Raw genomic sequence first — 15,162 nt, forward strand, 5'->3', positions numbered from 1 at the left:
TGTCATCTTGACCACGTTTGAACTTGTCCAGCTCTAAAACTCCAACATTTAAACACTTTAAACTGGACTAGATTATAATGTTAGGGCAAATGAATTTGTAACAACAGTTCTACACCAACTGCAGACAAATAACAGAATTAAAAAGAAGCCCGTGTGGGGCCAAATTGATTAAATCATAACCAAGAAGCTTTAAAACAATAACATATTTAAGTCAAGGTCAAAAGCAAACAAACTTTTATTTCGGGATCATATATGTAAGTCTTACTTGAGAGCAGTCGGTGCCTCCCCAGTCATGAACCTCACCGCACGTCACTGAATTCAAATGATTTTCTATTTCCTGTCTCTTTATTCAGCTCTAATTTTAAAACCAAAGTTTCTTCAGTAGAATCTCATTCACCACTGGTGATAATTTGGCACGCACGTGTAAAATGAGTGCTCCTCAGTCTTTTCATTCAAATAAAAGAGTTGTAATCTATTAACTTGTTTCACAAAATATAGTGTCCATAAATTCCCAAATTCACCTGACACGGTCAAAAACTGTCTCAGTCCATCACGCCTGAGGCACCTGAGGACTGGACAATAGAAATGTTTCTAAACCGATATAAACACTTGTCTACGTCAGTGGGCGTGACTTTCTATTTCACTCTACTGCGCAGCCGCAGACTCAAACCCACGTTTCCACTGCGCAGACTCAGTTCCTCAGTTTTTCATGCAGACTGAGCAGGAATGACGGCGGCTGTAAACAGGATAATCTACTGAAAACCACAAAGTCTTGTTCTAATCTTTACCCGCTTCATGTTGTTGGCGGACGATGCAGCGTGTGAAGCTTCTGCTGCCGGACCCCGCTGACCGGGGCTCTCAGAGGTGCCGGCTGGGTCCGGGCTTGATGTCGGCGCTAAGCCTGAGACTAGGCTCTCCTCTGCTGGTGTCTGTTCCCGGGGGGAGCTGCCTCTGTACCGCCTGGCCCCGTTCGGACCTGGCGGAGGGGTTCCTGCAGATGGACCTGAAGTGTATCGCTCCCACTTTGATCTCTCAGCCTCCCGTGCACCTGAGTCTGGAGCCACGCCATCTCACACCTGTGTCCTGCCCTAAACTGAGGGGAGTTAAGGTAACGGTGGTGGTGCAGAGCGCTGGCTTTAGGAAGCACACACCCGCTTGGGTTGTTCATGAGCTCGTGAAGGACATGCTGAAGGGTGTTTATGTTCACAAGCAGTATGTGGTAAACATGGAGGACTATGATACAGAGATCAGGTTTGTTGTTATAGACGGAATCAGACCGGACTCTGACAGTGCAGGTATGGTTACCTCAAAAACAGCTGTGGAGATATCCGGGATCCAGACTCTCAGGCATTACAAGAGCCAGCTACTGGACCAGCACACGCCCCCACTGGGAGGACTGGACGAGGTCAGCTGTTTGAGCATAACTTACTATTATAGTGATAAAAGCTGAAACCGTTTTCCTTTGTAGGTGAGTGCTTCTCTGAGAGAGATGCTGCAGCTGCCCCTGATGTACCCAAACACCCTCAGCTCCCTGGGGGTGTCCTGCCCCAGGGGCGTTCTGCTGATCGGGCCTCCTGGAGTCGGCAAAACCCTGTTGGTCCACAAGGTGGTTGGGGAGGTGGGAGCCAGCCTGGTGGTGGTCCGAGGGCCAGAGGTACTACTGTGTGTTTGCACTGATATGGATGAGTAGCAAAACAATAAAACACTGTCAGGAAGTCATATTTTACACACAGGAAATATATAAGTTTACTGAAATGGTCAAGAATTTAAATAAAGCTACATGACAGAAGAAAAGTCAAAGAGGCAAATACATTTTTTTCAGATGCCATTCTGTTGCGCAAACTATTAATGTTGACGGCTTATACAGACTTTTATACTATACTTTTATACTAGAGACAAAACAAACAGCAACGTTTAACCCAGCAGAAAGGTTATTTAGTGCAGATTGAAATGGCTGTTCTCATTTACATCTGATTTATTGGTGGTGAACTGTTCTTCCAGGTGGTAGGATCTCGACCGGGCGAGAGCGAGGAGACGCTGCGGGCTGTGTTTGAGCGTGCTCGATCAGCAGCAGAAGAGGGTCCCTGTGTGCTCTTCTTAGATGAGCTGGACTCGTTGTTTCCCAGGAGAACCGGCTCGTCTGCACCAGAGAACCGGCTGGTGGCTCAGCTGCTTACACTGATGGATGGGATGAATCGGTCTGACCGCTTCCTCATCGTAGGAGCCACTAATCGCCCTGACAGTTTGGACCCAGCGCTGCGGAGGCCTGGGAGATTTGACCGAGAGGTACTTTTTAAATGTGTTTATCAGAGTGAATTAGAAACAGAATAAAGCTTTGAGCTGTGAGTGTTTGTCTCTCCTCCAGGTCATTATTGGTGCTCCAACCGTGCAGCAGAGAAAGGCCATCCTGACCGTCCTGTGTGAGAGGATGCCTGTGTGTCCCAGGCTCAACATGACAGAACTTGCACAAATCACCACAGGGTACGTTGGGGCCGACCTGAGTGCTCTGTGCAGGGAGGCGGCCATGCACGCTTTAAGGCAAAAAGTGAAGGTAAACTGGCACTGAAGCAGAACAATGACATTTGAACTGTTTCTGTGAATTCTCTACATGCATCTTAAGCTTCGTTGTTGTTGTTATGTCTGCAGGGTTCAGGGAAGCAGGAGGTGGAGATGAAACACTTCCTGGAGGCTCTGAAGTCCGTGCATCCCTCCAGCTTGAGGAGCAGCCTTGGCCGGACGGAGCTGTCCTCCGTGTTGTGGGAGCACATAGGAGGCCTGGATCAGGTCAAAGTCAAACTAAGACAGGTAGCTAAATGGGGGGGGGGGGGGTGACTGAAACTATAACACTCAAAACCTCCTCTCCATATTGCCTTTTAAAGAGCATTGAGTGGCCCATGAGGTACCCCGAGGCGTTTGTGCGTCTAGGACTGAGTCGGCCCCATGGCGTTCTGCTTTATGGACCGCCAGGATGTGCAAAGACGACGCTGGTGAAAGCTGCCGCCTCCTTCTCCCACTGTGCCTTCCTGTCTGTCAGCGGGGCTGACCTGTACTCCTCTTATGTCGGAGACTCAGAAAAAGCTTTAGCTCTGGTACATAAACTTTTAAAATCAGCGACCTGCAGACATCAGACCTGCTTTTATCAATCTGCTTGTGCTCGTGTAGCTGTTTCGCCAGGCCCGCTCCTGTGCTCCCTGCATCCTGTTCCTGGATGAGATAGACTCTCTGATTGGTTCGCGGTCGAACAATCAAACCCCCAACAGCGTGCAGACCCGCCTGCTGTCTGTTCTCCTGAATGAGATGGACGGGATCGGCCTGAGGGTGCTGGAAAGGAGAGGAACAGGAAAAATCCTCCAGACAGAGGGAGTGCAGGAGACTCACACAGAGGAGGTCGTATGATGCTGATGACATCACACCGCTTCAGCACAGTGGGACTTGTGTAATACGTCGTTTTTGTTCTTTCACAGCTGGACAGCCAGGAGGTGTGCAACAAAGATGTGATGGTGGTAGCTGCCACAAACAGACCCGACTGCTTAGACAGTGCGCTACTCAGGCCTGGCAGGCTGGACCACATCATCTATGTCCCACCACCTGATCAACAGGTAAATTATGATGCTAAAAGACTTGAAATACACCAAAGTACAGGAAAAACTTTTAGACTTGATTACCTACTTTGACACATGCATCGTTTTGTGTGTTAAGGCTCGAGTGGCCATCCTAAAGGCATGCACGAGGTCGATGCCTGTGGATCCAGACGTTTGTCTGGAGGAGCTTGCTGCAAAGACTGAGCTTTACTCTGGAGCTGACCTGGAAAACCTCTGTAAAGAGGTAAGAATGTCTGAAGGCACTGTTTGCTTCCAGACGTCCAAAATTGCAGAATAGTTATGTTTAAATAGCACGAGCAGGCTTGTGGGAACTTTCTTCTCCTGTCTCCAGGCTGCTCTTTTGGCTTTACTGGAGGAAAACATGGAGGCTTCATCCATCAGTCACACACACTTTCTACGTTCACTCAGTAAAATGAGTCCTTCTCTCACCGCCCAGCAGATCCAGGCATATTTATCACCTTCTAGATGATCTTTCGCTCCTTATTGTAAAAATAAATTATTGTTAAACCGTTTATGTTGTCTTGTTTTTATTCTCTCAAGCACTTGATGTATATTTACCGATCTGCTTTTAATTATGAAGCAACAACTGGCTTTCAGTTTAGAGAGTGATCACTAGAGGGTGCTGCACACTGAAAAAAACACATATTGATCACCACCAAATGGATGTTTTGCCCTTGAGTGTGCATTACAATACAGGAAGCTCCATCTGTGTCTATGTGCCATTCACCTCGTAAAACCTCCCGCCCAGCCAACATCCCAACTGTTCCTTTATCATGCTGAAGCACTGAGAGACTTCGGGGACTTCTCAGCTACAGGTAAGACGGACGCAGCAGATGTGTCCTCAGCTCTGCCAACGGATGCTCAGGCTGTGAAATGTGACTCTCCTCTTTATAGGTGTTTGAGCCTTTTGATAAAAATGTCTGGATTTATCCAACTTTTGAGAAAAAGGAAGGAGGTAAAATGTCCACTTTTTACTTTGTTTTATAATTATTTTTTTTTACACCCATCAAAGATGTGTTGTTTTGGATATTTAATTGTGTGTGTGTGTGTGTGTGTGTGTGTGTGTGTGTGTGTGTGTGTGTGTATTTCAGCTGATCCCTCTGGTGGGAATTATGGCTTTTGCAGCAACAGGCGCTACCTCTGCTTGCCTCTACTTTCTGTTCACCAAACCTGATGTTATGTGAGTTTTCCTGTTCTTTTTACCCTGGTTTGGATGAAATAAAGAAAACGGGTCATAATCATCTCAAATTTGACCACTTTGTAGTCTGAACAAGACGAGTAACCCGGAGCCATGGGAGAGACTGGACCCATCAAAACCTCAAAAGGTAATTTAAAACGAAACAAACACAATTTATGATGTTTGTAATAAAAATGTCGAGTAGGCTGGGGTGTGTATTGCCTCTTTCATGAAAGCACAATCTTAAATCAAGGAGCAGAAATGTGCCGAGTCACTGTTGTTTGCATTAGTCGTCGTAGAGGAATGATGTCCACACATGGTGTCTCAGCCACTGAGCTGCTGCTCATGTCAACACCTGCACATATGAATGTTTGTTTCTGCCTTTCCCCTGCAGCTTATCACCATCAACCAGCAGTGGAAACCAGTGGAGGAGCTGGAGATGGTGAAGTCCATCACCAAGTAAATACAAGCCAAAGCTCAAGAGTGTGACAACACACCTGCCCCCCATCAGTCCAACAGAATCCTTTCTGCACAAACTAGGACAATTTGGCACTCGGCGTGCAGAAATGCTTCTGCTCAGCTGGTGGGGTTTTCACCCTGCGCTGCCTGCAGTGGCGACAACCATCCACACCAACAGACGTACAGTAATGAAAGTGAGATTATTAGATTACTCCAGGCTTCTCTGCCGTTTCTAGATTATAGATGTCATTGTTTACCTAATCTGTTGCGGCTCCTTAAACTACAGTGTGCTACCAGGTTCAGACATTCTGGATGTGAATTTTTAATACTGTCTGAATGTAAAAGACAAAAAGAATATTTTACTGTGCAGAGTCAATAAATTATTGTTGTAAAGCTTCAGCTTTTGCCTTCACTTTATTTTATTTGACCTTAAATTCCGTCATTTGGCTATTTTGTTTTTAAAAACGGTTTTCTTCAATTTGAAATCAAATCAAAGGTGTTTTTAAGTGTTTTATTTTTTCTTCAGATATTTACAAACGTACCCATTGTACAGTTTCCTGAACAAACTGTTTGGAGAACGAGGTTTCGTGTCCTTCCAGACTGATAAGCTAACTGCTAGTCTGAACACAGCCAGGACTAAAGTGAACTGCCACCTTCTAAAAATGGCTCCAATCTCCAAAAAAATAAGTGCACATGTATTTTATACACCTTAACATTATTAGTTTTACACATTAGCGTAGATTTGCTGTTGATGTTGGTGGGGACTTGTAAGTCCATCCTCTCAGGACCCTCGGGTTACACTCACTCACATTCGGCCTCGTGTGTGTCGCATTGCAAACACGGGAGTCTTGCGTACGACTGGAATGTTTTCCTTCGAGCTTTGGTGCTGCTAACAATCGACGCAGCTTGTCCCACTTGAGCCTACCGTGACAGCATGAGCAGCCAATCACACTGGCCATGTGAGGAGAGAACGTCATTTAACCCTCTCTGCATCTCTAGAGTAATGAGACATTGAATGGCTTGTTGATTTGTAGCGGAGGCGGTCAAATTATTGGTGGGAACTATTTGGTCATTGCTGGACATTGGTGGGAACAAATCACCTCTGTCCATGCCAAATCTACGCCTTTGGTTTTACATTACACATTTACAACTCTACAAGCATAAACACCACCAGTAGCCCTTCTCATGCATGCAGCGGTCCCATTCAGCATCAGTATGTAATTAAGGGTGTTAAGCACAAATGTCAAAAGGGTAAATTTGTATCAAATATCAAAATTAACTGAATTGCTCCTAACAGAGGCGTGGACTCAAGTCAGGCTCATTTCACAGTTTTGATGGTTTTTGGTTCAAGTTGCAGAAACCACAAAAACTCAGACTTTAACGCTAATGGCTCGCACATTCACTTGGACCTAAACCTGGACATAATAATAATAATAATAGTAATAATCTTATTCATAAGAATCTTTCAAGATTCTCAAGGCCACATTTAATCAAAAATCATATCTACAATTATTATTTCTTGTATTGGTAATACTGTTGCCTTGCAGCAAACAGGTTCAAATTCCAGCTGCAGCTTTTCTAGAGCTAGCATGTTCTTCCCATGCATGCAAGGGGTAACTCCGGTTTCCTCCCACAGACCAAAGCGTGCATGTCCGGTGACACTTGCGAGCCTAAATTGCCTGTGTGAGTTCTGTATGATTCTGCTGAGGAACATCAGCTCAGAAATTGAATAAGGGACTTTCTTGTTGCACTATTAAGACAACAAATGTGGTCAAAAACACCTTTAGAACTAGAAATAGTTCAGGAGCTTGACTTGACCCTGGACTCGTGTCTCCTGGGGCTTGACTTAACTTTCTGCTCTCTGCTTGAGTGATACAAGCAGGAGGATTTCACTGCAGTCAGAGTGATTAATCAAAAACAGGAGCAGTGTGGGTGTTACTATTAACTACTGTGGTGGTAGAAGCATGATAACTTCATATAAAACAGAACCCCTAACCTTAAATAGGGATACATCGTCTCATGTTCATAATAACGTGTTTTGTGATGAAGGCCCATTGTTCAAAAGTTATGGAAAACCCATCGTTTCCCCTCAACAGTGTTGTGTATTTTTAATCAACCCACCGCACTCACGTAGCTGCTGTAAACACTCAATCAAATTAATTCTGAAAAATGTGTTTTAAGGTCAGGAGACAATGTTTACATTCATGGAGACAACAGCTGGGGTCACTTTCACCAGTCTGATCCAACAACATCATCCCAATCTATCTATCAGTTAGTCCTATAGAGCCACACAAAAGCAAGACTGGAGTTTAAACCTAGGTAGTGTAGGGTTGGCATACACATTTATTTTGGGTGCTTTTAAGCTACACTACATTTGACCAATAAGATGTGAATTTCTATATAAATATGGAAATCCAGTCTGATTGGTCTTTGAACGTTTAACCAGAAGATTTAGAATTCTTTGTTTATTCAGGGAACATAAGGCACTTCGTATTAATTCAGAGAGAGTCAAGTTTATAAAAAGTAAGACATTTATTTTCTAAACAATTAAAAACATGACAACTAGGAAACCCCTTATGCGTGTTCTAAGTGGATGGAATGTGAGGGGTGATGATGTGTGTGAATGTGAGGTTATCAGAACCTTCAAATCTGGAGAAACTGAGTTCTGAGTGGGAGTGAATTTGGTCTGCAATAAACGACAAGTGATGGTTTATAAAAACCACATCAGACGCAATCTTGCCGTGTCTACATACACTTATCGGAGACTCTCTTTTGGATCCGCGATGTCGGGGAGTCCGTGGACCCCACGGTATCAAAGTTCGTAGAGAAACCGCAGTACGACCAGGTAAGTCCAGAGTCGTCTCCAGGTCACGGCAAACAGGTGGACTTGTTTTGCATCCATGGAAGGACTCTTAGGGAGTCGGAGCTGTGTCAGCTTTGTTCTGAAGGAACCGTTTGAGTTATCAGCTGTAGCGTGCAACAGGTTTGACAGCTTGTCAAAGATGCGATGGGGGAAGAGGCTTCCTCCGATGGCCAGTCAGAGTTGGGCTCAACTGAATAACTCAGGAAGTTATTCTGTTTTAATAACGGCCATATTTTGGTTTATTGACAAATCAGAACTCTCCTCCTTGAACCGTCACCTTATCGTGGTGGAGGAGTTTGAGTGCCCTAATGATCCTAGGAGCTATGTTGTCTGGGGCACTTAGTGCCCCTGGTAGGGTCTCCCATGACAAATTGGTCTTAGGTGAAGGGTGAGACAAAGAACGGTTCGAAGGATCTTTCATGGCGGTGAAAACGAAGAGTCGGAGTACCCGGCCCGGAGGGTTACCGGGGTCCCACCCTGGAGCCAGGCCTGGGGTTGGGGCCCGTGAGCGAGCGCCTGGTGGCCGGGCTTTCGCCCATGGGGCCCGGCCGGGCCCAGCCCGAACCGGATACATGGGCTCGTCCAACTGTGGACCCACCACCCGCAGGAGGAACATGAAGGGTCCGGTGCAATGTGAATCGGGTGGCAGACCAAGGCGGGAGCCTTGGCGGTCCAATCCCCGGACAAGAAAACTAGTTTTTGGGACATGGAACGTCACCTCGCTGGCGGGGAAGGAGCCGGAGCTTGTGGCAGAGGTTGAGCGGTACCGGCTAGATATAGTCGGACTCACCTCGACACATTGCATTGGCTCTGGAACCCGAGACCTGGAGAGGGGTTGGACACTCTACTTTGCTGGAGTTGCTCCGGGTGAGAGGCGGAGGGCTGGGGTTGGCTTTTTGTTAGCCCCGAGACTCTCTGCCTGTGTGTTGGGGTTTACCCCGGGGGACAAGAGGGTAGCTTCCTTGCGCCTTCGGGTCGGGGAACGGGTCCTGACTGTTGTTTGTGCTTATGGGCCAAATATCAGTTCAGAGTACCCACCCTTTTTGGAGTCCCTGGGACGAGTGCTAGATAGTGCTCCATCAGGGGACTCCATTGTCCTGCTGGGGGACTTCAATGCTCACGTGGGCAATGACAGCTTGACCTGGAGGGGTGTGATTGGGAGGAACGGCCCACCTGATCAGAACTCGAGCGGTGTTTTGTTATTGGACTTCTGTGCAAGCCGCAGTTTGGCCATAACGAACACCATGTTCGAACATAAGGATGCCCACCGGTACACTTGGTACCAGGGCAGCCTAGGTCACAGGTCGATGATAGATTTTGTAGTCGTATCATCTGACCTGCGGCCGTATGTTTTGGACACCCGAGTGAAGAGAGGGGCGGAGCTGTCAACTGATCACCACCTGGTGGTGAGTTGGATCAGATGGCAAGGGAACATGCCGCGTAGACCTGGCAGACCCAAACGCATAGTGAGGGTCTGCTGGGAACGCCTGGCAGAAGAACCTGTCAAGACGGTCTTCAACTCCCACCTCCGGCAGAGCTTTGACCACGTCCCGAGAGCAGTGGGGGACATTGAGTCCGAGTGGGCCTTGTTCCACTCTGCGATTGTCGAGGCGGCTGTTGCTAGCTGTGGTCGTAAGGTGGCCGGTGCCAGTCGTGGTGGCAACCCCCGTACCCGCTGGTGGACACCAGAGGTTCGGGGAGCCGTCAGGCTGAAGAAGGAGGCCTACAGGGCGTGGCTGGTCTGTAGGTCTCCGGAGGCAGCAGACAGGTACCGGATAGCCAAGCGGGGTGCAGCAGTGGCAGTTGCCGAGGCAAAATCTCGGGCGTGGGAGGAGTTTGGTGAGGCCATGGAGAAAGACTATCGATCGGCTCCAAAGAGGTTCTGGCAAACCGTCCGGCGCCTCAGGAGAGGAAGGCAGCAACTCGCTCACACTGTTTACAGTGGGGAGGGGGAGCTGCTGACGTCAACTGAGGCTATAGTCGGACGGTGGAAGGAATACTTTGAGGAGCTCCTCAATCCCACCAATGCACATTCCGAGGAGGAACCAGAGCTGGGAGGCCTGGGGATGGACTGTCCGATCTCGGGGGCAGAAGTTGCTGAGGTAGTCAAACAACTACACAGCGGCGGAGCCCCGGGGGCGGATGAGGTTCGTCCTGGGTATCTCAAGGCTATGGATGTTGTAGGGCTGTCATGGTTGACACGTCTCTACAACATTGCGTGGTCATCGGGGGCAGTTCCTAGGGAGTGGCAGACCGGGGTGGTGGTCCCCATCTTTAAGAAGGGTGACCTGAGGGTGTGTTCCAACTATAGGGGGATCACACTCCTCAGCCTCCCTGGAAAGGTCTACGCCAAGGTACTGGAGAGGAGGGTCTGATCGATAGTTGAATCTCAGATAGAGGAGGAGCAATGTGGTTTTCGTCCTGGCCGTGGAACTGTGGACCAGCTCTATACCCTTGCAAGGGTGATGGAGGGGGCATGGGAGTTTGCCCAACCAATCCACATGTGCTTTGTGGATTTGGAGAAGGCTTATGACCGTGTCCCCAGGGGCACCCTGTGGGGGACGCTCCAGGAGTATGGGGTGGGTGGCTTTCTGTTGAGGGCCATTCAGTCCCTTTACCAGAGGAGCGTGAGTTTGGTCCGCATAGCCGGTAGTAAGTCGGACCTGTTCCCAGTGAGGGTTGGACTCCGCCAGGGCTGCCCTTTGTCACCGGTTCTGTTCATCACTTTTATGGACAGAATTTCTAGACGCAGCCGTGGTGTGGAGTGTGTCGAGTTTGGTGGCAGGAGAATCTCGTCTCTGCTTTTTGCGGATGATGTGGTCCTCCTAGCTTCATCCAGCTCTGACCTTCAGCTCTTGCTGGGTAGGTTCGCGGCCGAATGTGAAGCGGCTGGGATGAGGATCAGCACCTCCAAATCTGAGACCATGGTTCTCGACCGGAAAAGGGTGGCTTGCCACCTCCGGGTCGGGGGAGAGGTCCTACCTCAAGTGGAGGAGTTTAAGTATCTCGGGGTCTTGTTCACGAGTGAGGGTAGGAGGGATCGGGAGATCGACAGGCGGATTGGTTCGGCGTCTGCAGTGATGCGGACGCTGAGCCGATCTGTCGTGGGGAAGAGGGAGCTGAGCCAGAAAGCCAGGCTCTCGATTTACCGGTCGATCTACGTCCCAATCCTCACCTATGGTCATGAGCTTTGGGTAATGACCGAAAGAACGAGATCGCGGATACAAGCGGCCGAAATGAGTTTCCTCCGTAGGGTGGCCGGGCTCAGCCTTAGAGATAGGGTGAGGAGCTCGGACATTCGGGAGGGACTCGGAGTAGAACCGCTGCTCCTCCGGATCGAAAGGAGCCAGTTGAGGTGGTTTGGGCATCTGGTCAGGATGCCTCCTGGACGCCTCCCCGGGGAGGTGTTTCGGGCATGTCCTGCCGGCAGAAGGCCCCCGGGTCGACCCAGGACACGTTGGAGAAGTTACATCTCCAATCTGGTCCGGGAACGCCTTGGGGTCCTGCCGGAGGAGCTGGTGGACAAGGCCGGGGAGAGGACGGCCTGGAGCTCCCTAGTTGGGATGCTGCCCCCGCGACCCGGACCCGGATAAGCGGAGGAAGACGACGACGACGACAAATCAGAACTTGCCATGAAAATGAGTTTAGCCAACAAACTTCAGATACGAAGATGCTGATTTGGTGGATAAGAAAATATCTATGTGCAGTGACATTAACTTACACTTGCGTCATGGAGATATGGTGAGTGTGTCTTGTCCAGTCACATACAGTATGCTGATGAAATATATGGGTCATATATTTCACTTCATCCTTATTAATCTTTCAATGTAATAATATTATTCATTTCAATTTCAGTAATTTAAGCACAGATTTATCAAAACATTTCATTTAACCATTGTCAATTTATATGATTAGTTAACTCATATTGTTCATTTCATTGGAAGATTTAATTATGAAAGTTCATCCTTCTTGTTTGTGAAGCAAAGCAGTCTTAGATAAGAGGAAGCTGGAGAAAGACTTTGGTCAAGCAACAGTATATTTCTTGCAGATTAAAGGCACCAGTTAAGACATATGTCTCCATGACCCGATACTGAAGAGGTCAAACTGTGGAAAATTCAAATTCAATTCAATTCAAAAATACTTTATTAATCCCAGAGGGAAATTGATTGCTGTAGTAGCTCAGAATAATAATAATAATAATAATCAAGTCATCAAAGAGTTATCGTATATTACAATGGCTGTTGGCAGGAAGGATCTCCAGTAGCGGTCAGTGTTGCAGCGAAACTGAAGAAGCCTCTGACTGAAGACACTCTTCTGTTATCGGACAGTCTTGTGAAGAGAATGCTCAGGGTTGTCCATAATTTTCTTGATTCTCTGGAGAATCCTTCTTTGCATTATCTCCTCCAGTGGTTCCACAGTTGTCTCCAGAACAGAACCAGCCTTTTTTATTAGGCTGTTGAGCCTTTTCAGGTCCCTGCTTCTGATGCTGCTACCCCAACAGACGATGGCTGAAGAGATTACACTCTCAACAACAGACTTGTAGAAGATCTGCAGCATCTTGCTACAGACATTGAAGGACCTAAGCATCCTCAAGAAGTGCAGTCTGCTGTGTCCCTTCTTGTAAACGGCTTCGCTGTTCTTTCTCCAGTCCAGTCTGTTGTCCAGGTGAACTCCAAGGTATTTGTATTCCTCAACCACCTCCACTTCTTCTCCCATGATGGAAACACTGTTTGACTCCACCCTGTTTCTTCTGAAGTCTAAAATCATGTCCTTTGTTTTGTTCACATTCAATGTCAGATAATTGTTTCCACACCATGCCACAAAGCGCTCCACCAGCTCTCTGTACTCAGCTTCCTGTCCATCTCTGATACACCCGACAACTGCAGAGTCATCTGAGTATGTGCAGTTCTTCAGCCTCACAAACTGTGGTCTGTTTGTCAGGTAGTCTTTAATCCAGGCGATATTGAGGCCCCCACCTGTGTTTTCTGGAGTTTCTGGCAAATTTCTGACCATTTCTGGAGGTTACACTAGCATGAAACTAAATATAGCTTCAGATCTATGGAACACACATGATAAGGGTGAACTATCCAGGTGAAGAGTTTGGAGACATAAACAGGTTTAAAGCTGGATGCCAGGAATGTTGGGAAGTCTCTGTTTGGAAAATGTGACACGATGATCACAGAATGTCATTGTTGTTTTTTCTCTCAGTTACATTTTTAAAGGCAGTTAATTCAAACAAGACTTGCTGTATTAAGTTATTCTCATATCTGTGAACAGTGGCAGGCAAAAATCACAAACGTATGACAGAAATGGTTCTGAGCCAGCCAGATTGCAGAACCTCTTGTTTTTCTGGGAGAATGAAAAGATTTAGCCTCGAGCTAGTCAACAGACAGTATCTTTATTTTTTTTAAATCAAAGTTAAAGAAAAAATATTAATATTAGAAAACAGGTCAGAAAAAAGTAGATGAAATGATCATTTATTTAGCGCCTCTCAAGACGAGGCTCTTTACAAGAACAAAATAAATAAATCCTGATTAAAAAAAACATTCAAAGATTAAAAAGTTTGTGTTTACATCTCATTCTGGTAGATTTGTCACCAGCCTGCCTCAAGAGTGGAAACTAAGATTGAGACAACAAAAGGATGTGAAATGAAACTTACTGAACATTAGGAAGGATGTTAGCATTTACGAGGACTCTGATCATTACAGGTGATAACAGTACACCTTTATTCTGTTATCACATCTCCTAGTGACCAGCACAGCAACAATCAGATAAATAAAAAGCACATTAACGTTAAACACGCACCCGTGTCACTGAGATACATTCACTTTCTTTAGATGATTTGTGACACAAACATTTAATCAGAGCCACAAAAACCTACAGATAATTGTATTGTTAAATGCAGAGCAGCTCCCACATCAACAGTTGGAAACAAGGGAGAAACATTTTCTGCCTAAAGTGAAGCCAATGCAGAAGTGACAAAAGTCACAGTTCCCCCCTCATCCACTAGGAGCTGGCTCTAGAAATGAGCTAATTCTCATCCCCTGTTGACTCCCATGTTGAAGGGAGAGTAGACAGTTTTGGCTTGCATTTAGCACCCCTTAAGCCTGGTTTATGCTTCTCCGTCAGCTCCGCAAGGGACAGACACGCACGTATTGACGGAAGCGTTTTGCTCTTTTACTTCTCCGTCTCCTGGAGAGTGTTGCAAAGCAATTGCCCGGCAGGACAACAGAGGGCGTAGCGCTGTTCTGTGGTATCATGTCATGTATCCGGTCCAAGATCGTGTGTTTATATTGTGTTTTTTGTGTTTATAAGAGACTTTTTAACACGGACATATTTGTCTCTCATTCTCCCACCGCTTCATGCACTCCCCACCTCTAAACCCACGTTTCCTGTCATTTCCGTCCACAAATAAAACGCTTGCTGCACATCTTTTCACTCCTCCAGTCACGGGAGGATGAAACGTTCATATTTTTAGAGTTTTTTCGCGAGGTATTCTTCAATCTTCTCCGTGTCTGTCGCTAGTTATCATCTGCTCTCTTTGCAATGGCGGCGCTGTAAACAACAGCGGCGTCCTGACCAATCACAAGCTTGCGTAATCCGTCTCGTTCGACGGATGTTTAAAAAAGTGGGCTCGACTCCGTACGTACTTGCGTGCCTGCCGGAGGTCTATGGCAAGCCAAAACCGTCACAATACGCCACTTTCCCAACCCGTCTAGTTAAGAAATGGCGAAAAAAACGCCGTTTGATGTGCCAAGACGTCGTAAAATACGGCGAAAACTCTGCCAGAACGCCGTAATTTACGCCGTTCTGAACGGTCCCGTAGAACGCCCGTAAAATACGCCGTTTTTTCCGGACATTGAACGCCGTTTTTTACGTCACCCTAATCCCAGACGCGTTCTCTGTGTGGGTGGCGTAAAATACGGCGTTTGGTACGGACATTGAACGCCGCTTTTTTCGCCGTTCTGTGACATAAAACGCCGCTTTTAACGCCACTTTGTGACAGTTTTAACGCGTTTAAAATTCAACTTTACTCTCATTTATGCAGAGCCCTCCCCATG

At 47.1% G+C, this 15,162-nt stretch overlaps 2 protein-coding genes across 2 annotated transcripts; both read left to right on the top strand.

Moving 5' to 3' along the window:
• Nucleotides 1–675: 675 nt before the first annotated feature.
• Nucleotides 676–4,114, top strand: afg2b (AFG2 AAA ATPase homolog B). Its single transcript, XM_070554869.1, has 10 exons — nucleotides 676–1,405; nucleotides 1,469–1,654; nucleotides 2,002–2,286; nucleotides 2,366–2,551; nucleotides 2,647–2,805; nucleotides 2,880–3,089; nucleotides 3,163–3,387; nucleotides 3,465–3,599; nucleotides 3,700–3,825; nucleotides 3,934–4,114. The coding sequence occupies exons 1-10, from the start codon at nucleotides 812–814 to the stop codon at nucleotides 4,069–4,071; spliced, it is 2,244 nt and encodes a 747-aa protein (XP_070410970.1). The 5' UTR covers nucleotides 676–811; the 3' UTR covers nucleotides 4,072–4,114.
• Nucleotides 4,115–4,244: 130 nt separating this feature from the next.
• c9h15orf48 (chromosome 9 C15orf48 homolog) lies at nucleotides 4,245–5,637 on the top strand. Its single transcript, XM_070554870.1, has 5 exons — nucleotides 4,245–4,417; nucleotides 4,497–4,557; nucleotides 4,694–4,782; nucleotides 4,867–4,927; nucleotides 5,174–5,637. The coding sequence occupies exons 2-5, from the start codon at nucleotides 4,519–4,521 to the stop codon at nucleotides 5,240–5,242; spliced, it is 258 nt and encodes an 85-aa protein (XP_070410971.1). The 5' UTR covers nucleotides 4,245–4,417; nucleotides 4,497–4,518; the 3' UTR covers nucleotides 5,243–5,637.
• The last annotated feature ends 9,525 nt before the right edge of the window (nucleotides 5,638–15,162 follow it).

This window comes from Nothobranchius furzeri, chromosome 9 (assembly GCF_043380555.1).
Source record: "Nothobranchius furzeri strain GRZ-AD chromosome 9, NfurGRZ-RIMD1, whole genome shotgun sequence".
NCBI classification, from domain to species: domain Eukaryota; kingdom Metazoa; phylum Chordata; class Actinopteri; order Cyprinodontiformes; family Nothobranchiidae; genus Nothobranchius; species Nothobranchius furzeri.